Source organism: Phaenicophaeus curvirostris, chromosome 9 (assembly GCF_032191515.1).
Source record: "Phaenicophaeus curvirostris isolate KB17595 chromosome 9, BPBGC_Pcur_1.0, whole genome shotgun sequence".
NCBI classification, from domain to species: domain Eukaryota; kingdom Metazoa; phylum Chordata; class Aves; order Cuculiformes; family Cuculidae; genus Phaenicophaeus; species Phaenicophaeus curvirostris.
Window position 1 is genome coordinate 799190 of NC_091400.1, and position 25243 is coordinate 824432.

General features: G+C 44.4%; 2 protein-coding genes across 6 annotated transcripts in view; both read right to left on the reverse strand.

Annotated features, from left to right (window-relative positions):
* SH3PXD2A (SH3 and PX domains 2A) overlaps positions 1–11562 on the reverse strand; it is a 244838-nt gene extending 233276 nt beyond the window's left edge. For all 3 annotated transcript variants that reach the window (XM_069864088.1, XM_069864089.1, XM_069864087.1), the window contains exon 1: positions 11455–11562. In XM_069864088.1, the coding sequence (XP_069720189.1) occupies positions 11455–11526 (72 nt within the window). In that variant the 5' untranslated portion in view covers positions 11527–11562. The remainder of the gene's footprint in view (positions 1–11454) is intronic.
* Positions 11563–20708: 9146 nt separating this feature from the next.
* STN1 (STN1 subunit of CST complex) overlaps positions 20709–25243 on the reverse strand; it is a 42799-nt gene continuing 38264 nt past the window's right edge. For all 3 annotated transcript variants that reach the window (XM_069863249.1, XM_069863250.1, XM_069863248.1), the window contains exon 10: positions 20709–25052. In XM_069863249.1, coding sequence (XP_069719350.1) covers positions 24895–25052 — 158 coding nt within the window. In that variant the 3' untranslated portion in view covers positions 20709–24894. The remainder of the gene's footprint in view (positions 25053–25243) is intronic.

Consider the following 25243-nt stretch of genomic DNA (forward strand, 5'->3'; position numbering starts at 1 on the left):
TCTTTATGCAAAAGGACAATACTGGCATGAGAATAAATAGAGCAGTTGTAAATAAAATTGGCTATGTTGGAAGTTATTAACCATGAGAAGAAGTCTGAGGCTTCCAGTCAAGTCAACCCAACCACCTTGTAGGTTCCTAAGTGAGAAAGAAACATGCTTACCCACCACTAATGACCTAGGTCTGTCCCAGGTCTAAGTTCTATCCCACAACTGACACACAATGTTTTCAGCCATAAAAGAAAATTACTTTTGTCTGACGAAATTATGCACTAGTCTTGTGAGGGCTCCAGGAAGGCAATTCTGCCAGGAGATACGTTGGTGCACACACGGCGCTTTCCCCATTTGATCTGTCAACCTTGCAAAGAGGGGACGACGCACACAGTGTTGGAGGATCCTTGGATAAAAGGCATTAGGTAAGTTCAAAGCCTTAATATATATAAATAGTAATACTGGACACAATACCTCTACAAAAATAAATGGCCACTTGACCCAAGCCAGCGAAGCAGCAAATGATCTGCTGAGACCCAGATATGTGACAGTTAAAAAAAGGATATGAAGCAGAGCAGGGAGCTGGAAGTGATGATGGGAGGCTCGCTGCCTCACTGCTCTTCCTAACTTCCTTTGGTCAAAACTCAACAGCTCTCGTTAATATTAGCAATATGCAGCAAGCCTTTGAGGCCTGACCTGGTGTCGTACAGCTAAGAGGCATCTGTGAAAGTATCAGAAGACACAGGCAGGGCCAAAGTGAAGTTTTCATCTAAGCGCAGCACCCTGTTTTTAATGACACTAGGTGGTAACCTCTTAACAGCAACAGAGAGAACACAGTGTGCTTAGTCTTAGCAATCAGTAGATTACAGACTTCATGACCCAACCATATATCTTGACTGCTGTGTTGAAGAGCTGTCAGCCTCATCCTCAGAAATTTGTCAGTTCCTTTGTTGAACCATTTGTACTTTCAGCCTTCATATCACCTTTCAGCAAGGTGTTGCACAGCTTAATTATAGTGGAGAAAAAAAAATTATTCCACCTCATACACAAAAATGTTGTAATTCCTGCACTATTGCCAAGAGGCCGAACCTGTTCCTCCTCTTCATCTGCTTGTGCCTGTATCAGAAGTATTTAGGATCTGCATTAAAACAAGCATTCCTCTCTCTCCTATTTCCTCCACTTCAGGTGATTTGGGACAGGTCTTCGTATGGGAAGGACTGGACTGTCACCAGCCCCAGAAAGACCAGCTACAGCTAGGGATGGGAGGCTTGTTTGTTTCAAGCAGATTAGCTCCCAACCACTCAAGGTAACTATAAATCTTTACTTTCATGCCCTTCACAGAGACAGATGGAAGTAAGTCTAGAAGCAAAACAAGGAACAACAGTTACAGGAATGTTACAGGCAGCTTTATTTCATCCGTGGTGAGTGCTTGTTTCTGAAAGCTAAGGAAGTCAATTCATAATGTTAGCAATTTGACAACTAGTCTTTTCAATAAGAACTCAGCTATTGCGTTGTGAAACAAACAGGAGCTAGCATGGATGGGGCATTGCCCCTGGCTATGACTTGACTATTATTTTATCAATCAGGAGCAAGGCTGGTCTGCAAATCCTTCACCTTATTTTGCATGCACAGGCTGATGCATCCAAGAGATTGTCTTGGCTAGAGTCACCAGAAGATGAAGCTTTACAAACAGAGATATCTTTGCTAAATAGGTACCTGAGCCCCATCTAAGACAAGTAGGTCAGAAAGTGTTAGTTGAAACTACTAGAACACAGATATTTCCCATAAAGCATCCGTAGGCTTTTGATGGACACAGACACCAAAACACAGGCAGCAGTGGGAAGAAAGTTCCTGGGAACTCAGATAAAGTCCCAAAGTGGATGAACGTTTGTCGACGACAGCACTGTAATGTTGGCTTTGGTGCTTGGCTCCTGGTAAAACAATGACATAATTCTGTGTTTACTAGCAGGGAAATCTCAGGGTTGGAAATGGGTCTGTAAAAAAAACCACAAACATGGTTTTTTGACAAGCCAACAGATTAACATCTATTGTCACTGGGGCAAGGCCAAACTCAGCTGGAAAAGGTCCAAGAGTTTGATGTCATTGAGAGCTTGCAAGGACGTCAGCTAAAGAGAGTTCCCATGTCATTTCAGCATTTACTGTTACTGCCTAAAGCAAGATATTAGCCACCATCACCTTCTGTTTAACCCCTTCTGTCCCAACATGCAGTAAAGACAACGTGGTGGCCTTTCGGCAACAGGGCTTTGATGTGGATGTGCCACAGTTCACATTAACTAAAAGCACAAGATCAATAAGGACCAGGTAAGATTTGGTCCTTGCAGATAAAACACATCAATCAGGTCTGGAGTGCCAATCTTGTGTTAGTACTGTCTACAGTCTCTTCCTTTCTACAGATACAAAGAGTGGGCATAATTACCTCATTTGACTCCTTAGGATGTTTTCAAGTCCCCTGTGATCCAAAACACATGGCCAGTTGCACCCTCAACTTGGTTTGTGTCAAGGTGTTTATCATAACTCAGCCAACACCTCTCACACGCAGGAATTCAACAGCCTATAAGGTTAAGCTCCACACAAATGAGATCCCGACACAAGGACACCGGGAATGCTATAAATGCCAGCGCCTGTTAGGAAACTATCTCACTCTACTGACCAGATGAATTAAAGCCCTGATGGCTTAATATCACTAAATAACTTGAAGAGCAGAGCCACATAAAGCCCTCAGCACACAGGGAAAGCTTTGTGTCATCTCTTCTCAGGCATAAAGGCTGCAGTAAGCACATCAGTGCTATACTCTCAGTCCTTCTACAGGCCCTCAAAACCCAGCTCAAGGCTCTGGTGCTTGCCCACACGATGCCCTGCAGGCCAGCCCTTCTGCATTTGGAAGATCACTTAGAACTCCAGAATTAAGACAATCAGAAATAACCCCATGCTATGGGCACGATTAGAGCTTTTCAGAAGAAAGGAGGCAGGGTGGGGAATGAAAGAATAAAAGAGTACGCTTAAGGACTGCTCGGGACCGTGGCATCGGCTCCAATGGGATCTAGAGACCCTTTGCAAACCTCCATCTTCCAGCCCACTTCTTTGAAAAATCTACTCTCCTTTCACAAATACAGACACAGACGTTAAAACAGAAGTAAAACACATGTGTGCCCACACAAAGCCACAGATCAGAACCCCAGTTCCTACGAACTACCTGCACACCCCCCGCTCCAGGATGACCGTGCTTCTCACGCACCAGGACACAGCATCACTCTCCAGTGCCACCAGCAAATTACCAGTGCTACACAAAACCCAACACTGGTTGAGACAGACAGACTCTCTTGCCCCAGTCATGAGTACTGCCGTCTCTGAGGGTTATTACCTATGATAAATTCACTTAAAATATTTTTAGTTTAAGCAACTATTTAGACTTATCTTTACAAATCAGAGATGCCTGTATTAAAGGATGAAATGCAAGCTACAGCTGCCCAGCTCAGAAACAGGTGGAAAGCTGCTGCCTCAAAGCAGCCCAGAGTTTTGACAGACTGTTACGGTCATAAAGACAGCAGCAAAAAACTAAACAGAAAATCTCTTGCTGAGCAGTAACAGCCAGAATACTCTCCGTATGCCTCAAGTAAGTGTATTTCAGAGGCTGACTACTGCGCTAGATTCCCTTCAAGGTAAAACATCCTGTGTTGTCTTTACAGAACACCATTTGCTGAAGCATCAGAGGAAAACATGTTTGGATTCAGGGAAAGGAAAGGACTTGTTAAGGAGGCTCGGGGCTTGGAAAATGTAGAAAATACAGGATTGCTACCCCTTGGTACATGGAAAACCAGCGTGGATGTTCCTCTAGAATCAGTCATTTTTTGTTATTCTCTGCTTAGGCCAACAGCTCTTACTTATTGTTATTAATAGAATATAAGCAGCCCTTTCATTAATAAAGGTATTACTCCCAACGCTGGTTCAGGGATACTGGCAGTTTCACACGATATAGGTGTATGTATAACTCCCCAACACACAGAGCCACCCTTCTACTCCTGGCTTTCCTCTGTCCCATCCCAGAAGCCAGCTCCAGAGCTTATTTTAATCTTACTTAGGGAAATGCTGAACTCCAGTCTTTCTTCCTGTGACATGTCTGGGAGATGGGAGGAGGGAGATGCACTTAAACTGCTCTCCGTGGCTTTCTTCCAGGAAACTACTTCACATATCCTTGTTTGTTTGTTTTTGAATTCTAAGTGATTTTAATGCTGGTGAAAGTTGCTGGAGTGACAGCCCTGGGAAACTGTAAGCCTCCCACTTACTCACAAAGCAGAGGCTGTGCCAGCTGCGCTGCTTCTGCTGAAGACCAGGAGCTCAGCTGCCTCACGGAGCATCTATCCCACTAATAAACGTCCCTCAGCTTGGGCTGCTCAAGACAAGGCAGGTGTCAGAGTGCCAAATTTTCAGGTAAAGGAAATACACTGAGCTCAGAGAGAATGCAGCAAAGCACTTGCAGGGCAGAGGAATTGAAACGCTTTTAAAACTAATTTTCAGGGTATTTTGCTTGAGATCCCATGGGTCTACTGTTGGCTTGCACCTGCTGGAGAGAGGAAAATCAGGAATAACCTTCTACTCACAAAAAAATACGTGTATGAGTTAATTTATAAATAATAACAGAATAGTCAGAGGAGGAAAATCTCCAGGCATGCTGAGGGAGCACTTAGAAATCTCATCTTCACAGAGTTAAGAAAACAGCAATTCAGGTGCTTTCTGTTGCTTCAAAACCCTGAGGACAAAAGAATGCCTGGAAAGAAGATTTCAGCTCTGCTTTCCTGACAGGGAATACAGAGACACTGGAGAGAGATCAGAGAGTAGCAGCTAGTAGCTTGCTACCAGAAAGACTATACTCCCTGCTTCACCCCAGATAACTCCATAGACCCTAGGACTCCAAGATGAGAAGGAATGCCCTACAGGACCAGGCTTACAGCTGGTAAGCATGGCTTGCACTCTAAACGTACATTTCCTCAGAGGGGAACTCAGCTTTTATATCATCCCATTCATTACCATGTCTGCTGAACACTACTAGGGAAGCAAAGGTCTGACTCCCGTTTCTGGATAAGAACATGACCTTCCCATTCTACCACCGCCGCTCCTAAGCCTACGCTAGCAGTCAGCCCTTAGGTAACATATGCATCTTTACACTTCATAAAAGGTGAGTAAATCCTATTGGATTTGCAGCAGAGCGTACAGAGATCCAGAAAGACTAAGCAAATGATCCAAGGCCACACCACCAGTAAAGAGGACACGCAAGTTCTTTTACAGCACTGCACGATATCACGTGTGACACACTGGACATTACTTCAAACATTTTGATAGGAATGGTTGGACTCGATGATCCGGTGGGTCTCTTCCAACCTGGTCATTCTACGATTCTATGATTTCTAGGTTATTTATGGACTTTAACGTATAAAGTTTGCATTTATAGGCAAATCCTGGACAGCGGAGAACCACGTTTTCAGTATCTCAGGGGCAGCTATGAAGACTTCTGTAAAGGAGACAGAGTGAGAGTGTGGAGCTCCTGTTTAAATACAGCTATGGTTAGTAGAGGTTTGGCATGTTTCTCCCATTGAACATAGAAAGGGATATTTCCTTGCTAACAAGATTGCATCGAGCCCATAAAATCATGCTCCTGACTGCTGTGAACATAGGAGCCACCAGACAGTAGCTTGGGTTTCTATAAAGTCAAGATCATCACCTGCTCAGCTAGCTGGTACTGTATCACTGCCCCACCTGCCTGTATCTGTGTGTCATCGCTTCTCTTAACAGCCCAGGGCACAGACCATCAGGTCTGTTTGTGCACTCTCTGGGGCAAAAACATCCTTGCTGTGTAACAGAGGCCCTTACGAGTATTCTACAGTACTGACATTTAGTGAGTGTGAGTCTGAAATGCCAACTACGTTATTATTATTATATATTCACCTAGAAGGTGGCACAAAGAATAAGTGAACAGGCTAAAGTAGGAAGGTTTCAACTAGGTTACAAGACTTTCCACTTTAAAATCCTTTCAGGTGAAGAAATTCACCTGGTTTCTTTTTGCTTCACCACGACATTACTGCTTAGAAGAGGGTAACAGAGATCCTGGAGAATAAATTTCTGCTTCTACAGTAAAAACAAAGGGAGATGTACTATATTAAAAATCATTGTAATTACAAATCTCTCGGCAAAGCTTTCAGTAAAGCCTCTGTTTAAAGGCGTGAGCCAGTGTCCGGGGAAGCTACTGGGAGGGTTTTTTTTCCATTGACATGAGTGTATTTAGGTTTGACACCACCTGATTAAGCAGCAGACACCATCAATTTCCACAGTACACTCCTGTGCAGCTCTCTGCCTTCTTCATGTAATATTCACACAGCACGCTCCAGGCAAGAAGGTGTCAGCTCCAGCTACAAGAAGACGTTCAGCTCCACAATGCCCAACGCGGCTATCAGCCCCCTCTAAGGGTCTTGCCCTTCCCCATAGTTACTGGGCAGCAATTCCCTTGGCGTGAGCAGGCACGGATTAAGAGGGCACGGCATGAAAAAGGAAGATCACTTTAGAAGGTCCAGCTGTTTCCTCCCAAATGACTGAATTAGAGAGCTTGAACGTCACCTCCTGCCTCAGGTAGGGTCACATTGAATCCCTCTTCCTGTTTAACCCATATAAAATGGGAAATGGGTTTTGAGAAAGACAATGACAGAATACAAGGGTAGTATTTTTTCAGGCTGTGTACTTTTATCTGATAAGCTGCAAGACTGCTTTGGAAGCCAAAGAAAATAATAGAAAATACTGCCACACGCTTCATATGTGGCCTTGAGCCAACCACCTAAACTCTCTTTGCCCCATCTTCCCAATAAGGGTACTGGCATACACCTCACCTTCCAGGGACGGCTTCTGAGGAAGCCACGGAGCCGCCTGCTATATTTCTGTCTCTCTCCCAGCACCCCAAAGATAACAGGAATAATAATAATTCAGACCAGTGAGCAAATCTGTATCACGGCCCCTGGAAGGCAAGGCACACGGAGTGTCTAGGTGGGGGGAAAGGCAGAGCAGAAAATGGATCGTAAGTCCTCAATAGGTGCTCCAACTATTCATCTAACACTACTTTCTGATTCACATCAGGTCCCCCACTGTGCTCTATCCACAGGCCACGTAAGCTCCTGGAACATCACATCCTGGTCACTCTGGAAAAGGCCAGTCTCACAGCCTCTAGCTCGGCTAATTAAAAGGGTCAAAAAAAGCCAGGCTGAGCCTTTCTGACATCGAACAACCCATTTGATGAGCCAAGCAGGGGGAATCCAGCTCCCTTTCCCAGCAAACAAAGAGAAACGAAGGCATGAAGATGCCTGATCACATCCAAGTTGCCCTTGAGCCTATGCAGCACGCAGGATTAACTAAGATGTGGGGAACATGAACTAAACATGAGCATGACCCAAACAGTGTTTTTTTCAAACCACGCTGACATTTTACAGCAGGTCACTTGTGACAAGCACACTCGCATTCTCCTGGGAGCAGTGCTAAAACTGAAGACAGCAGGACCCAATCCCCTACAGATCAGCAATGCCAGTGCCCCAAGGTTAGCAACCGCATCCAGAAGCAGAGAGATTCTTAGGAGTTCAATCAAGAGACAGAATTTGGAAACCATTTCCCTGGGGAGGAACTGGGACAGTATGCAGGCATCTCAGATGACTAAAACCAGCAATGCACCTCACTCAGTTAACTGGAGACAGGGCAACCACGTGTAAAACAAAAGTATTTTACCTTTCTTCCACACTGTACAAAACTGAAAAACACACGAAACCCACACAACAGGAGGAGAATAGTGCTGGAAGAGGAAATCCGTACTGATGGATCCATCCCTGCCCTTGGAATAACACAGGCACACTTAGAGACCTCAGAAATGACCTCAAGCATATAAACGTCTAGTGAGATAATGCACATCAGTCCTCTGCGGAAGACCAAGTCGTCAGAGAGGGGGCTGGGGATGCCGTTGGTTTTATAGCTAATGAATGTTTGCCATCACCTAGCTCCTGCGAAGCTGTGAACAGGTGAAGGTGCTAACCTGCCTCTCACCTCCCTGAGAGCAGGATCAAGCACATCTGGTAGGCAGAGGCTCCCTGCAGGGCATTGGGGAAAAGGGTGTCTGCCTTAAATACAGCCTGCAAGAAGAGGAGGCAGGGGGTAGAGTGCCTTGTTTAAGCTCTTCAATGGATGGTTAAGGGAAACAAGCATCAACAGTGGGTCTTTTTAAAATAGAGCATGTCTTTCTGGTTTGGGATCATTTAACATTTAATTCAGACAATCACAATTTCAGACTAAAAGCTAGAGAAGCTACCCCATCAACTAATCGCTTCAAACTGAAAGAAGAGACTTTTGACCTGCTTAAAACTTAGCAGGGGCCAGAAAAGCGATTCACATCTTACCAGATTTTTCTCTTCAGAATGATTAACCGACACCTTCAAGCATGAACGGCAACATCCTGATTCCCCCAGCCTCACCACAGCACACATTGCTCAGCCAATGCATGACCCCTCTTGCACCAAGGGTCTTTCCACAAACCCAGACTTGACCTTCCTGACATTGTTCTTGTTAAAAGAAAAGAGATGGGGGAAAACATGGGGATTCAGCATTCATGAAGTAATATCAAGCACAAATCAATTTTTAAAAGACCATTGATACGGAGAAAGAATAGGAAATTACTGTGGAAAGTCGAAAGCTGTAAGAACAGCAATAGTTTATAGTAGGGGTATGCCATACAAGAGGCATGTGGTTATTGATCCAGCCTTCCCGCTTACCCTTTCACACGCTGCCATCCAGGGCCCCCAGCCAACCGTGTGGCCTCGTGCTGCCCAGCTGCTGACAGACACGCAGAGGGGGACATTGCAGATTCCTCCCTAGCAGTGATTTCCAAGGGGGACAGGGAGCTAGGTCCCTATCAAATAGCACTGGATCCAAGAGTTTAATCTCTTCCTATGTGCAGAGCCCTGCATATCCTCCATATCTTCTTTCTGAAGAAGTCCTACACACCAGGATCATAGCAGAACATATGCAAAGCCACCTTCTTTCTTTTATTTTCTTGAGTCAAGGCCACAAAAGCTACGTTCATATCATGAAAGGTATTTGCTCCACGGAATGATTCCTGGCATCTAGGGCAAGCAGTGCAGGTGCTTATGTGCTACTCACATTTAGCCCTCTCCGTATGCCCACGATGTCTAAGACTTGCCTTCGTCTCCCGAGGCTCACAGAATCATAGAATAGCCTGGGTTGGAACCGTGGCCCTGAAAGATCACAGTTAAAAGGAAAGGGATTCACCTCAAAACGCCTGCAATACCTATGTCACTATCCACCAGAGAAACACATCATTAAGCTGATGCCAAGGCACGTGTCACGTGGCCTTATGTGCAGCATGAAGGTCTTTAGGGATGCTGGAGATAAAAAGGCTTTTTAATATCACAGAGCCACACGAGGCAGAAAGCACCAAGCTTTGCATTCTCAAAACTACCCACAGGCAATGGAGAGAACTAAATCCCAAGTCACGTTTATGTCCACTTCAGAAGAGAATAGCTGTTTCGTGTTAAAAAAGAGCACAGCACCAAACTGAACAGCAGTCAATGGATCACACCCAGGGAATTAAATTCTTTGACAGTGTGGGTTCACCTCGAGTGAGTTACCCCAGTCAGAACCAGCTGGAAGGCTGCAGCACGTACATCCACAGCAAACGGCAATCTAGGAAATGAAGAACAGGCAAAGACTTTCGCACCTCTGGGCTAATTCACTCATCTAAAACAATGAGACTCACAAGGACATGGATGACTACTATTTTTAATTTAATTATTGCAGTGCTTGTCTGTGAACCAAGACCCTATTGTGCTGAATACTGTACAGCCAGAGGCTAAGTGAAAAGGAGACACAGCCCTAGCCACACAAACCATTTACTTTGATTTTGGCTAAGAACAGGACACAGAAGGGTGTAGAACCGTTGTGCAGATGACAATATTAGAAACAGTATAAGAAGAGAAGGGTAAGGGGGAAGAAAAAGATTTGCCACTAGAAGCATTAGAGAGCACTTTGTGTAACGCTTTAGGTCACTGTTACTACAGTGCAATGACAATGACCACCAAGGAAATACAGCTGTGTTTCTGCAGGAAAACACAGGAAGTATTTCCTTTCGAAATCACAAATGAATGAATGGTTATTTTCCAACAAATAAGAAACGAACAATGCCATTTTCTCTTGGCGATCAGGAAGATATTCTCACCAGCTCCTTCTTACATCTCTGCGCTTGGCAGACGCGCTTCTCTGATGCTGAATTGCCATCACCTGTCAGGTGAGGTAACAGCCTGCAGCCGCGTCAGCCCCAGTGCACAGCAGCAGCTTCAAAAGCTGAAAACTTTCCCACCCAGGAGCGGTGAATGAATATTAGCCCAAAAGCCCAGCTGGCAACCTGAGAGAACACAACACCTAAAACTTACACTCCTGCGAACTGGGCACAAGAGGCTTAATCCCACCGTAGATGGGTGCTTCAGCTTTCCATCTACAAACCAGCATCTCTAAGCAACATAGTGCCCTCTAGCCTTAAACTGGGTTATGGTTTGAGCCTTAGAGGGAAAAACTCAGCTATGTGAATACCGATACAAAGCTTCATGCCTGATCTTTGGCCTTATCTTTCAGGCAACCTATTGAAATGCTGCCCAGCTCTGAAGAAATCTGGCAGACGTGCAAGGCCAGGAAACGCAGTACACTCAGAGTGATTTCACACAAGACCCGACACCCCCTCAGGCTTTCCCTTACCAAAGCTGGATGATTTACCTTCTCTGGGGAGAAAACCCAGCCTTCTGCGTATTAAAATACAGGTTGTATTTTGAGGAAAGAATTGACGGGTTCGGGGCAAATAAACCCCAGAGAAACAGCCAGAAAGAGGAAAAAAAGATGCCTTTTCTACTTATGTGGACGGGCAAAAGCTGTTCCAGTGTTTGCTGCAAACTCCTGCAGGCAAAGGCTCTTCCACACGCCCCCCCGCAATGCTGGAGCCTGGGGAGGCTGTAAAAGCGCTGCCCTGGTGCTGCTGCGTTGGCAGCCAGGTGTGAAAGGAGGAGGAGGGGAAAAGGGAGATGAAAGGGATCCCAAACGCTGAGTGAAACCCGTGCGAACCGCCTCCTCTTGGAAAAATAAATGGAATTTGAGGTAGCAAAGGAGCGAGGATGCGCTCAGCGCCGCCGGGTCGCTGCCTCCGCCGGGATGGAGACAACCCGGGGAGCCGGGAGACCTGTTCCCTCCTCCCCCTCGCAGCTTCAAACAGATAACGTTTTAAAACCAGCAAAGGCAACAGCCAAGCGGGGGCTGGCGAAGGGTAACGGGTCCCCCCGAGAGCCCCCTGCCCGGCCGGCGCTGCCGGGGATGCTCGGGGGGACGCGGACCCCGCTCCTCGCCCCGTCCCGCTCCCCCACTCACATAGTGCTTCGAGGGGTTCCTCCTCTTCTCCACGTCCACCACGTTGGCGTCCAGCACGCTGTAGGAGAGCATCTCGGCGCTGCCCGCTCCCCGCGCCGCCGGCCCGCGGGAGGGACGGACAGACGGACGGACGGACGGACGGAGAGAGGGAGGGAGGGAAAAAGGGAGGGAGGATGCTGGTGCTCCAGCCCCGGCTCCGCCCCGAGCCGCCCCGCCCCGGGATGGCGAGGTCCCTCCAGCCCAGGGACCGGACCTGGGGCCGCGGGGGGGGCGGGTGGCTCCGGGTTCCCCACCCCCCCGGGCATCACAGAACCACGGAGTCACCGGGTTGGAAAGGACCCAGGGGATCATCGAGTCCAACCACCCCATCAATCACTAACCCATGTCCCTCAGCGCCTCGTCCACCCGTCCCTTAAACCCCTCCAGGGAAAGGGACTCAACCCCCTCCCTGGGCAGCCTCTGCCAGGGACCAATCACTCTTTCTGTGAGATATTTTTTCCTAATGTCCAGCTTTCTTGTAGGCTCCTTTCAGGCACTGGAATGTCACTATAAGATCTCCTCAGAGCCTTCTCCAGGATGAACAAGCCCAACTCTCTCAGCCTGTCCCCACAGGGAAGGTGCTCCAGCCCTCGGACCATCCTCTGGACCCATTCCAACAGCTCCATATCATTCTCACATTAAGGATTCCAGAACTGGACACAGTACTCTAGATGGGTCTAAGTCTAATCTAAGTCTCCCCTCTTTCAGCTTAAAACTCTTACCCGATGTCCTATCCCTGCACTCCCTGGTAAAGGACCCTTCCCCAGCTTTCCGGTAGGTCATCTTCAAGTACTGGAAGGCTGCTATACGGTCTCTTTTCTCTTCTTTAGGCTGAACAACCCCAGCACTCTCAGCCTGACCTTGTGTGGGAGGTGTTCCAGCCCTCTGAGCATCTTCATGGTTTCCTCTGGACTCAGTCCCTCAGATCTAGGTCTTTCGTTCACCAAGGACTCCAGAACTGAAGGCAGTACTCTAGGTGAGGTCTCACAAGAGCAGAGTAGAGGGACAGAATCTCCTCCCTTGACGTAGTGGTTACGCTTCTTCTGATGCAGCCCAGGGTACGTTTGACTTTCTGAGCCAACTTCTTTTCTTTTAGAGCAGTGAACACATTTCAGCTCTTTGCATATACATAAACAGATAAATGAGCATCATCTTTGCAGTCACATTTCAAGAAGAGCTTGCCCTAGAAATTTCAGGTTGTTTTCCTTTCAATAAGGCGTCATTACTTTGCATATGATTATTTGGCAGTTCCCTCAGAAGTGGGAATTTGCGTGTGATCTTCTATACCTCAGCTCATTTCATGACGTTCATTAGCTTTCCACTAATTAACTGAAGTCATAAAGATCTCTCATTCCTCTGAAGCCTCTTCAGCAGCATCTCATACAGATTTTCCAATGAGATTCCTATGAGCTGCTGACAGCAGCAGACCTGCAATGATAGGAGCGCAGATAGGTTCCGACTCCTAGCAAGAAAAGCCTCATATTTACAGTGAGAACAGTCAATCTTGGTGCAATTTCATTATCCACACTATAGGCAAAGTTTCTGGATCACAACTTTGGTCCTGAGTTATTTGGCCTGTAACAATGATCATTAGAGAAACACCAGACACACAAAGTCATAAATAGTTGAGTCCAAGGGCTGATGTTTAAAAGTGTAGGAGTTTATAGCTGGTTTCCATGAGCAGCTTAAGAAAAGAAGACAAGCCAGGAGGAGCACGCAGCTACTGGCTGCTGCCAGGTGGGAACCAGGTACCCACTGCATGATGACAAAGGTGCTCTGAGCCAGTCTTCTTCTCACTCCTTAGCTGCAACACACTTTACCAAAACAAGTGAACTGACATAAAATGCTAAAATCTCAGCATTCCATCTGCGGATGTGCATAGACATACATGAGATCTGCTTTTGGCAACGAGGAGGGTGACAGAGGGAAAAAGCTGAGGTGCCCATCTCTGTTGTCGCTTCTCAGGGCTGTCCTTCCACCTTCAGAGCACTCTCTTCCATCCTCTTCTTGGAGGGTCTTCCCACCTCTAATCCCCATGCATGACACAAGGCAGCAGAGCAATTATTTACATTAGGAACCTCTACTGTTTAGACTGGCCACGAAGTCCCTGGTGTGCAGAACAAACACAGAAAATTCTTCCTCAAAATTGTAAATATTCAAATAAACCGTTGGTAAAAATATGCCCAGCATGGCCACTCTTTTGGGCCTCAGATGCCTCTTTCCTGTGAGCCATTATCAATATACATCACACGTTCCATCCTCTTGTCCTATCACCCTGTCCAACATAAAAACTAAAAGGTCCCTCCATCATTAAAAACACTCCGGGTTTGTTTTAAACCAGCTTTCAAAACATTTCATTGTGAGGGAAAGGGGCAAAATACATCATCCTTCCAACGCTCTGCCCGATCCTTCCTGACATTCTGGCATCTTTTTACTGCTATTCATCTGATCTGCTTTTGTGAGGAAGAAGCTGCTATTTTCACTCAAACCTGACACTGATGCTTTGCGTGTTGTGCTTCCTTGGCGCCTGCCCCGTGCTATCACGGCCTCTGGTCCACTGCTCACCTTTTATCTAGTCAAGATGACTTGATTCTCCACTGCTCTAGACAACCTTCAGCTGCGCAGCCTGTCCAGCCCTCGTACAGCTCTGGCTGAGCTCCTCCTCCATCGGCCGCTGATTTTGTGCTCACTGCCACCTTCTGCTCTCCTCATCTGTTTGCTGCAGCCCTACAGCATCACAGGAAAAATGCATATTGCTAGGGGCATGGATTCTTCTTTTAAAATATGTGCAACACCCAGTCTAGTGGGAGCCCGATCCCAGACTACCACAAGGCTGGCAGAAAAATAACTGAAACCCCTTATTATGCTGCAGGCTTGGGAAAAACTGCTCTGCTCTTAGGCAGCAGCTGGGAAAATGAAGCTGATGGCACTTGTGTTGGAAAGCCAGGCTCCAGCTGCTGGGACTGAATACAAGAAAGAATGAATATGCAGCAAAGAGCACGGCAGGCTTGTTGGGTGACCCCCGCCACGTGCAGAAGAGACGGTACCTAAGACCACGAACACACTGTGAATTTGTAGGAAAACAGCCACCTCTGTGGATTTTAACCCTAGATCTCCCAGTATTTATATATTTTCCTAAAGGTCTCTATTACTTTAGTCCTATCGTTACATGGGAACATCACTGACATTATGAAAAATTTTAAAACATGTATTAATATCAATGTCAACACCTGATTTAATAATTCATATTTATGGATGCATGCTTCCAATAAAACTCACCTGAGGGACATCCTGGGAAATTCAGACTTCCCTAGACTGAATAAACCAGCTATTTAAAAAGGTTTTTTCTACTCATTTGCTAGGTGGGTATTTGGGCAAGGAATTTTATTTTTTGTTTGACCAAACAGGTAATCACATTAACGTCACGGATCTAACACAGCTACAGCCCAGCAACTTAGACTCAGCTCCAATTACAGAAAAAGCTGATGCGTGACAGAATGTTTGTGATGGTCTCAGAGCTGGAGCATGACTTGAGTTTTCATATTTCAAGAGGACTTTGACATGCCGGCAACTTCTTTGTAAGTAAGCATTTGAGTTGTAAATTGAAAACACTTGGATCATGAAATCAGTGAGAAAATGAAACAAGGGGCAGGCTTTCCTGTGTTGCATTAGTGCCATTTCTGATGCTTCTTATTAATTCATGGCTTATCACTATAGATAAGTAAACCTTCCCAAATATTAACCATACTACAGGCTAACAACCCTGTCTTTAGTGACTTGATTTGCTGTTAAAGATAACTTTTCTTTCTTGCTTTTGCTTTTCTGTTTGCCCAGGCTGGGCAGCCAGGTGGAGCACAGCGATTTCCTTTCCTGCTAACTAGGAGAGGCTCTAACTGTGCTTGGCACCTTGGGGGAAGCAAAGCGCCCGTGAGCTGAGCCCCTTGGGGAAGGGGAGCGTTTCAGTGCTGTGCATGACAGATTAGCCACACAACTCATTACTGGAAACGAGAGTTGCATGCATAATCTGCTAGACATGGTACTAAAGATGTGCCCCTTAGGGGTTTTTTGGCTCTGATGTGCAACAGCACAACACAGAGCCTTTGTTACATTTCCATCTCAACTTCTGTACTTCCTAAAAGGGCTGCTTTCCATGCAATCCTTGCACTTCAGGGTTTCAGCACACACATCTTTGGATAGGAGCGACAAGAATAGTAGAGCCTGTCTGACATTCAAATCTCAAACTCTGACACTCAAAGCAAGATGCAATCTTCTTTTGCTATTTTTTTTGAAGCCAATTGTATTTCATCTTCTCGGGAGATGACTGCTTTTCAAATGAAATTCACTCTGGAGAAAAATAAGCCCGGCTAATGTGATTGAAGGGAGCCAAATGAACTAGCTGCAGTCCTGGCAGAGCAGCCCCTCAAGCACAGCAGTCTGCCCCTTCCCCTTCTCACCAGAAAAAGCTGCTTCATCAGTCCCCGCGTGCAATCTGCTATAATGGAAAAACCAGAATAATCATTCCCCCGCTAGCAGGGTACATGCTTTCCCAACGGCATAGCAGCTTTCACTTACATTATGAAAGAGCTGCTTCACTCTCCTGACTTAAATTATAGATTATCCTTTTCTTGAAGCAGCTGTCTTACAATTTAACCTTTTCATGACTCATGTTGTTTTCCAGTCCTCTTACCAGAGTTGTGGATGAAGGATTTCCAACAGCAGCGTGTGCACTGCACGCTCTGCTTTGGGTTGTAAACACCTTGCATATTTCCATCGTTACGAAGATTTTATAGGTATCTGTTGGCAAGGTTGAAAAAAACAACATAAAGCAAGTCCAAACTGCACTTCTCTTTATGTCTGACTTAATTTTGAGACAGCTGAAGTTCATCAAAATAACCATAGGCTTGGATTGGGATACCCCAGGTTTCTTCCCTTGCTATTCTCAAAAGAGAAGATTTTGAGACTGTTTTTTGCCTCATCCTCTGCAAAAACCTTGGCAATCCATTATTGAAAATGCAGGCTTGTTACAAATAAAGTAAATCTAGGAAGAAACAGTCATCTTCACATTTTCTTCCCATATTGCCTTTAAGACACCAAGTCCTCTATATTAACAAATTTAAAATTTAAATTTCCACCAAGTTCTTTTTAAACTTGAATTCCTTTGTTCATTATTTTTACTCATTCAATCCCTTCTGAAATCAAACAGTAATTTTATTCAGGTGCACATACGCTAGAGAAAGCAGGAGATTGACTGTCGATATCCAAACCAGAAAACATTTGACTTGATGGACTGTGAATTGTAAAGATGTATCCAAACCTTACAAAAACTCAACCATGGAACTACAGTTAGCCCAGAGATGACAAAAGCACAAGCTTGACACTGTAAGGGGACACCCATAACATGCAGCCTCTGTCACACAGTAATGGAGTGCATTGATTATTTCTTTTTAAGTTACCTTCATGCAAAAGCAAAGTGGTTTTCCCAGCAGAGAGGCTTCTTTAGAAGGAGCACTTTTGGACTTGCTTAACAGCAACATCATCCTACGAGTAGACACAAAAAGTACTTTATTTCGTCCCAGTCATTCCCAGGTTAAGACTTTCCAGGGCACTAGTGGCAGTGCTTGGAAAACCAAATCCTCTGTAGGATGTTTGTTGCTCGGAAAGAAGAATGAGATCATCCAGACCCAGATAATCTCTCATGAAAATTGGAGCTATGGTTTCTCTAGCAGGGCCTGGTGTATGTGCACTTTTCAGCTTGGAGCAGTGGACACACCATCCCCAGAATTCCAGGCATTTATTTGGAACCAGGTATGCGCTAAACTATGGCCATGCAGCACCAAGGATGTGACCCTAAAGACTATTTTATTAATGAGTCTTTCTCAGTGACCAGTAAAGCAACTGTGACATGGAGACCACTAATGAGAGAAGGGCAGCTTCTCCCTTCAGGACCGTTTCCATCAGTTAGTAACAGCATCCAGGTAAGAGACAATTACATTGTCCTGATCATTCTGATCTTCAAAGGCATGTTAGTGGCTAGCTCTTACTTTAGCACCTAACTTTGAGAATCCAAGGGATTTCTGTTTTAGAAAGGACAAAATACCCTGCAGAACAGAAGGACTGTTAGAAAAGTATAAAGGAAGGCAGGGGAAGACCATATAAATATTACTGTACTATATATATAAATTTGTCCAGCTGTTTATGATAAATGTTCTCTTACTTTATTTTTTCCTGCCCTCATTTCCTCCTCTGCTTTCTAATTGCAGAAAATAAAATAGTACAAGTCCTTGCTTTCATTACATGCAACACCTGCTGCCTGTTCTGAAACAGATGTCTAAAGCATCATTAGGCAATTATTTCTTAGCCTTTTTCAATGGGACTAATTTCAAACATCTTTCTGCTAAATCCCCCTCCCTCAGCTTCCTCCGTATTTCTCATCCTTTCCTATGTTCAGGGTTCAAAAAAAACTCCTCTCCATGTTAATTTGCTCCCTGTTACGTTTGCCCTGGATCACAGTACACACAGAATGACAAAGAAACTGTAACTACTTCGAACCAGGAATTAAGTTCAAGAGACTTGATTGGGGAAAAGACAAGGTGAGGGAAGAAAACCATGAGAGAATATTAGTCAGCAGTGGAGGCAGTAGTTTCAGAACACCAGCTGGCTTGTACAGCTCCAGAGGTTTTGTGGACATTACAGCAGTTTTCCATGCACACAAGGACAACTCCTACGCTCTCAATACGAATGACTTAATTATGGCAATAGGAGGAAAATCCACCTCCAAGCACCCTTCTGAGTTCCCTACTGCCTTGTTTACCTGGCTAAGAAAAGCACATTAGAAACAGGTAGGCCTACAGGGCTTGCATGACTCTGTTGTTGAGAAAGACACTTGAAGGAATCAATTCCTCCCTCGTATTTCCAAGTATCATCATAATATTTGGAAGAGGAGGTCTCCACTCCTGTGATGATTCATGAACTTCTCAGGTCAGTAACAGTATTGGCACATGCTTCCAATAATCACTTTGGCTGTTAGACAGTGACAAACGCAATTTATTTTACCCTGTTCACAGCAGAAGGGGGATGACTTTCCTCTCTGCTTTACTTTTAACTTGGAGAAATTAAAAAAACAATCAACTAGATGTCTCAGCCTAAATCTCCTGTGGAAGCAGTAGCTTAGCTGCAGGTACTCCTCCACTTTTCAAGCAAGATGAACAGATGTTTTGTTTGGCCTTTACATGCTTGCTTATCTCAGGCTAAGGTGGCAGAGAGCTCCAGTTCTAGCTGGTAGGGAAGAAGCATTCCTTCTTTCAATCAATAACAAAAAGCAAGCTAAAGCAAGAGCTGCAGGACATGTGCCAGGTTAATTGGCATCGTGCTGTTCAGTGGCTCAGCACTTGCTGCAATTTGTTCCTTTAGGTTATTTCTTTCACTAGCAAATTCCTGGTTATATTATGTTCAGGCAATCTTGTTAATCTGTGCTGGTTTCAACTTGTAAATTACTGTGACTGCATTAGGATAGTCTCCATTGCACGTACAAAACATATTAGTGGGAATGGGCTGGTGGCATCGCTAACAATCACTTACTCAACTTTGTATCCTGATGTAGATGCTATAACCTTACCAGATTTTAACAGTTTGACTTGCAGTTTCCCATCACAAATGTCAGCCTTGGTGCGAACTCTGTGAGCCAACTTCAGGAAAAAGAGTCCAGTCATTTCTTTAGAAGGCACTGCAAAACAAGTACTTGTAGCAGCTGAAGTTACCAAACCAGGTTCCTCGGGACCGTCTCAAGCAGCATTGCATCATTGAGTTTCTTCCTTCCCCCTAGTAGTGGCACTGGTTTAGGCTTCTCTCTTCTGTCAGTGCATGCATGTTCTAAAAACATGCAAGACGGTAACAGCTCAGGGTCCTTCACCCCTCTTAACTAAGATATTACTACGTTGCTTGCAATGGTAGGACAGAAGCGGTTGACTAAAACACAGACACAGAGTATAATCACATCAGAACATAGTCTCACAGGGTCTAACTAGTAGACACAAACTAAAAGTCCACATCAACTTTACAGATAATGCCTGCAGTGAAATCTGTGTAAGGATGTGAAAGTGGTAGGGAGAGGCAGATATCTTCTGTCAAGGGCATGACTTGGCATGCTCAGGTTTGGGCAAGACACAAGTGTTTTACTTTTTAATTATAGCCATTTGGCACTTGGATAACTGTAAGAAAACCACAACTAGAATCTTCGAGTGTGCTACTGGGTCCTTGGGAATGCGGAGTGGAAAAAGGTATTGTTTCTCTGAAATAGCAACTCTTTCCTTCTGCAAACTACACTGCTAAGAAAGCCCAAGAGTGAAGAGGATGGTATCTGCCTCTTCTGGTGCCTGGATAAGGAAAAAACTACAGCCTGCTGGAATGGGAATGGGCTATGATCAATGCCAGGTCACTCAGGCAAGGGGATTATGCTGAAACTTTCAATTGCCAGATGCTGACAAGGATATTTGAATTAGGAAAGAAAAAGGGAAGAGAGAGAGGAAGGAGGTTTGGCTGGGATCCGTGGTGCAGAGATGAACCATGAGACTATGAATGAAATGAAGGGTCTCAAGAAATGACAGTTAGAGGGGAGAGTGGAGAGCAGAAATAGATGAAAGAAATTAGGGGGAAAGCCCATGTGCCAGACAGGGCATATTGCTGGGAATGAAACCCAAGATCCCCAACTCAGCATTTCCCTGCTGCCAACAAACATCCACAAAAATGTTTCTGTAACGCTGGGGCTCCTGGAGGATGGTAACTAGTCATTAGAACTATTCTTTTATCTCTGCAGCTGAACTTTTCTTTCCCTTTTAGCCTGTAGGGTTGGGGCAGGAGGGCTGGAGCCTGTGCTGAAAGACGGCAATAAAAAACGTAGCGCCGCACTGACAGGAAGTTTCAAAATTCAGGTTGCCCGTGGGATCTGAACTTGCTCCTTTCCCAAAGATACAAATCTTTGCTGGGCACATCTTTTCCCCACAGGATCAGCTTACTCCCAAACTGAACCAAACTGCATTTCTTTGAAAAGAAGATTTTTCAGTACTTTGTCCACGTGGCTCCGTGCCTCTCTGGCTGCTGCTCTTTGATGAATTTTCATTCTGAATAATGAATTAGCAACACCTTCTGTTTGTGGTGTTCATCACCGTAATACGCAAGCATGGACAGATCCAAAAAAAGTCACAGCTTTCAGTCACGTAGCCAATCTATAAATTTTTCATTTATTACTTTGAAAGAAAAGCTTCATTTCCCAGGTAGCTTGTGTAAAATGCATACTCTCATGGGTGCAAATTTACAATCTAAAGATTTGAGAACAAGAACACTCAGGACTCATTTATCCAGATTTCTATTTTTCAGAAATTATTTAAGAAGTCACAAGAGGAAACACGATTCCAGGACAAATATTTGGTACAAATACAAACAGGCAGACCATCACTGCCTCATTGGACCCAGACAGCAAAAAGACAGGCAGAGCAATATGCATGGAAAGAGGAAAATAAAGATAAAGGTGTTAGCAAAAGTGGGGCTTGGATCCAAATCCCACTCCAGCATCTATCCATTCATCCATGCCCAAAGAGCTCTTCTCTAACAGCTCCCACCAAGACATCTTAAGAGATTTTAATGACTAACATTATGAAAAAATGAGGCTTATGTCCTACACGGTAAGCTGGTTTATCCCCAGTTTACAAAAAAGGGAAACTGAGGCATGAGGCAACCTTACCTGTTCTCTCAGCTACGCAGATGGCAGGGATTGAAGGTAGAGTTATTCTTTGGTTTCTTCACCAGAAAAGCAATCACCTTACATTTTGCTAGAATAGAATATTAAAATTCTTTGGAAATTTGTTCTCAGGCACTTCATTTTTATGGAAATATATCTTTCTAAGGTAACAAAAATGCTGACCAGTTTTAAAAACTCCATTTTACCTGCCTTTGATGGTTATGATTGTTTCTATGGAAACTGGAAATGGCCATGAAGCAATCCTACAACATGAATTCTCACTTGTCAGTTTTACATTAAAGAGCCACCTTCAAAGTTTTTTAATAAACCAGAAATAATTGTGTTGCCTAATGAGTTTTCAAATTAAACAAAACAAGAAAGCGTGCTTTCACTGAATGTGAAATATTTCACAATATTTTGTAGGCGCGGTCTAAGTCTAAGAATTTTAACAGTGTGCATGATATGACTCTCTTGGTTAAGGATATGATCTTTAAACAGAGAGACAGTTTATTAGCAGTAAAAGCCCTAGTGTGTGTAGTTAGACTTACATAAAGGTGACTTATACCAGTATGGGTATGTCTAGACTGCTGTCACAGAAGCACACTGTAGAGATACTGAGTAAACAGGTAAATCAGCCTACAGTGAGCTCTGTGCTCCCACAGCTCGCTGGGTACTTCTGTGCGGGCATATGCATACGGTATTCCCTGTAGGTATGAGAGAGGGAATGCGCTCAACCAGAGTATGTGTTAGTCTGTATTGGGTGGCTGCTGGAGAAAAAATAAAGCATGCAAGCCTAAGGCACAACTATTCCATACAGCAACTCAGGATTAGAATCCGTGCAACTTAAATCTAGGTTCCTCCAGTAATTTTACTTTAGCCTTTCACTCGTAAACACTTTAGGCTCCCTTATGTTCATTCATATTTCCCTGAGTTTAGTCGTGAGAAAAATCCCCTTTTCCTGTTCTTGTCCAACAGAACGCACGCTCAAGTGCAAGAGTCCAGCATCCCAGCAAGGACCAGCAGAAAAACTTCCAAGAACATGTTCTCTCCAGTGTCACTTATCCATCTTCCCTGAGATTAATTCTTTCCACCTCATCCCTGACATTCACAGCTGATCAGTGCTTATCAATCATAAATTGCATCATGGGCACAACAGGAAAGTAAGATGCTCAGTGTCTGCATCAACCTTTAATGCACAGGAAAGAGGCAGCCAGGGGTTTAGGCAGGCTTTACACAGAGAAATGCATCTAAAAGTCCAAGTGCAGCACCAAAGTTGGAGGAAACAAAACACATTAGGTGCTACATGTATGATTATCCAAGCTGCAAAGGATAAAGATGTAATCCTATTTCGGTATGAATTTATTTTAATGAGACCCTAAAGAGCAATAAAATTCTCCAGACTATCTTTTCCTCCAAGATTCAGCTGCACAGAACTCCTCCCAAAACTCATGCAGCCCACACACTTGGCTGACACCCTCAGGAGAACCAGTCTCTCTCTTCTAAGCTGAGGAGATCACCTTTCCCACCGAGCCAGCAGTGTTTTTAACCCTTTCCCAGCAAAATCAGATTCTGTTAATATAGAGCTTTTCAAGAAAATGGTCAAGTCAGTCTCTTAAATTAGATGCCATGATCTTCCACGTGATCGAAGACACCATGTACCTGCCTTTAAAAAATCCTCAAGTTCATGCCAAGGAGGCAACTTGTCCATAATCAAGCAGTAACATGCGGTTAACTCCTCAAGCGAGTCTGAATTTAGGAAATGATATTCCAAACTACTTCTCCCACAGACAACCTTTGTTTTTGAGGATCACTTCAAACTTGTCAGTAATCAGAGTGGGAATCTGAGAAGCAAATCTTCCCTGTGGCCAACCAGACCTTTTTGTAGGCACAATTAAAGTAGCAATTCCTCTCAGTACCACTTCACTCAGAATCAGGATATCTTTCCTTGCTTCCCGGAGACATTCACGGAGGGGAGCAGGGGAAGACTTCCACAATTCTTTCTTATTTCCTTCTGCACAGTTACATCATATCAGTACATGTTCAGGCCCATATTAAAATCTGACTAGAAGGCACCAGACTCAAAACAGAGCAGCAACACTAGGAGCAGGGCAGCCTGCAGGGAAACTAACTATTGAGCAAATAGGGAATTTACAGCAAACGAATGATTCATGCATAGTTTTCCACTATGGACAAACATACCATCTCTTTAAGAACAGTTTTCCCCAGGCCTCCGAATGTAAATGCCAAATATTTTGTCATGCCTTTCTCTTAGCCTATATCCCACTGCAGCCAGGGCTTGGAATGAGGCATATAATGTAACAACAAACCAGAGACCTGGCACACATGGTGCTACTCACTGGCTTTCCTCATGCATATGGTTTATTTTTCCCTGCTATGACAATCCTTATAGGGCTTTACCACTACATCTGCCTCCTGGGAGCCTGCTATTTCAGCTGTTACAGGGAAGGTGCAGAGGGAAAAGGAAGGATGCATTCAATTTTCTCTACTCTTTTCAAGTTAAAGGTCTCACCTTCACATCATTAATTAAACAGATTAATTAAACAGACAAGCCCCTGCAGCAGCAAGCCTTCTCTAAGGATAAATATTGAACAGCTCTGGGCTTTGAACTGTGGCACATAACAGAGTTGTGATCATTCCAGATCAGACATCTTGCATGGTACCCTTCTTTAGGTCAATGTTATTTCATCAACGTCTTCTGCTGCTCTGCAGGCACAGATACGCATAGTATCTTTCCCAAAAAGTGACAAGGAATAAAAGACAAAAGGCAACAAGGAGCATTGAGATTACAGTAGCTCTCGCTGGTTGTTGAATCTTCTTTTCCAAAGCACCTGATTCATGGATTGCCATTTGTGATGTAGGAAGCAATTTAAAAATAAACAGCAAAATAGTGGCTGATTGTGAGAATTCTGGTCTGAACAGAAACCACAACATGCATCAGAAACACACATGGCATCAGGGGACTCCAGCCATGCCTGACAAGCAGCGGACAAGGTCGCAGGGTGGTGAAGGATGCAGGACCCCATTCCTGCATATTAATTTTGAGAGAAATGTGAGGATTGCTTTAATAGTAGGGAAGCTGTGCACATTTAGGAATACAAATTTACAGACATGGGTACACCAACACCATCAGGAAGGACAGGCAAACCTTTCGATTGTTTACTTGTGTGCCCTTTCGTTAGCTGTTATAAACTACATACAAAAATAAAGATCCACAGCTATTACCTTATGGAAAGATCACAAGGTCAGTCTTCAAGACATAAAAACAAGTCCTGACATGATAAGTGCTGTAAACAGCACTCCTGAGCAGTGACTTTTCTTTAGGGCTCACTGGATGTAAATGTAAGGATAGCCACATCACATCTTACTGCAGGAAAACCTCAGCTTCTTTTCTAGATCCCCTGCTGTATTAGGACACCCAGAATCGGTTTGGTACAACTTCCACTAAGAATACTGACAAAGTCAACAAGAATAGCAAAACAAGTATTTGGAAAACTTCTCTGGAGCTGGACAAAACCAGCATTTTGAGAATCAGAAGGCTCCTTTTTTCCCCATCTAGATCATACCAGGTAAATTGCAGCTTTTCAGGGTCACTCAATCTCTCCTTCCCTCCTTTATCCTGAACGGACCAGAACGAAAGTATCTTATCTTTAAAATGCCATGTAATATCCATCCATAGTGCTGACAACATCACTGTTACTCTCTAGCAGTTCCAAGACACGGTGCATCACTGCTTCAGCCAGAGAAGGGTTGTAGCTCTGCCGAATGCAACTCAGAACATGAAGAAAATGGCAGCCTTTTTCAGCATCTGCAGAAAAATGGAAAATGCAGTCAGGCATGGAGAAAAGAATTCAGTTAACTGCCTCTTTCGAACAGTTATAATCCACATTGGTCATGAAAAATCCCACAGCTGTTGCAGAGGAAGAATACCTAAGGTACTAAAGCAGAGATACAGGTATTCAGAGGGAAGATATGAAGTTTGTATCTACAGTTCTCTAA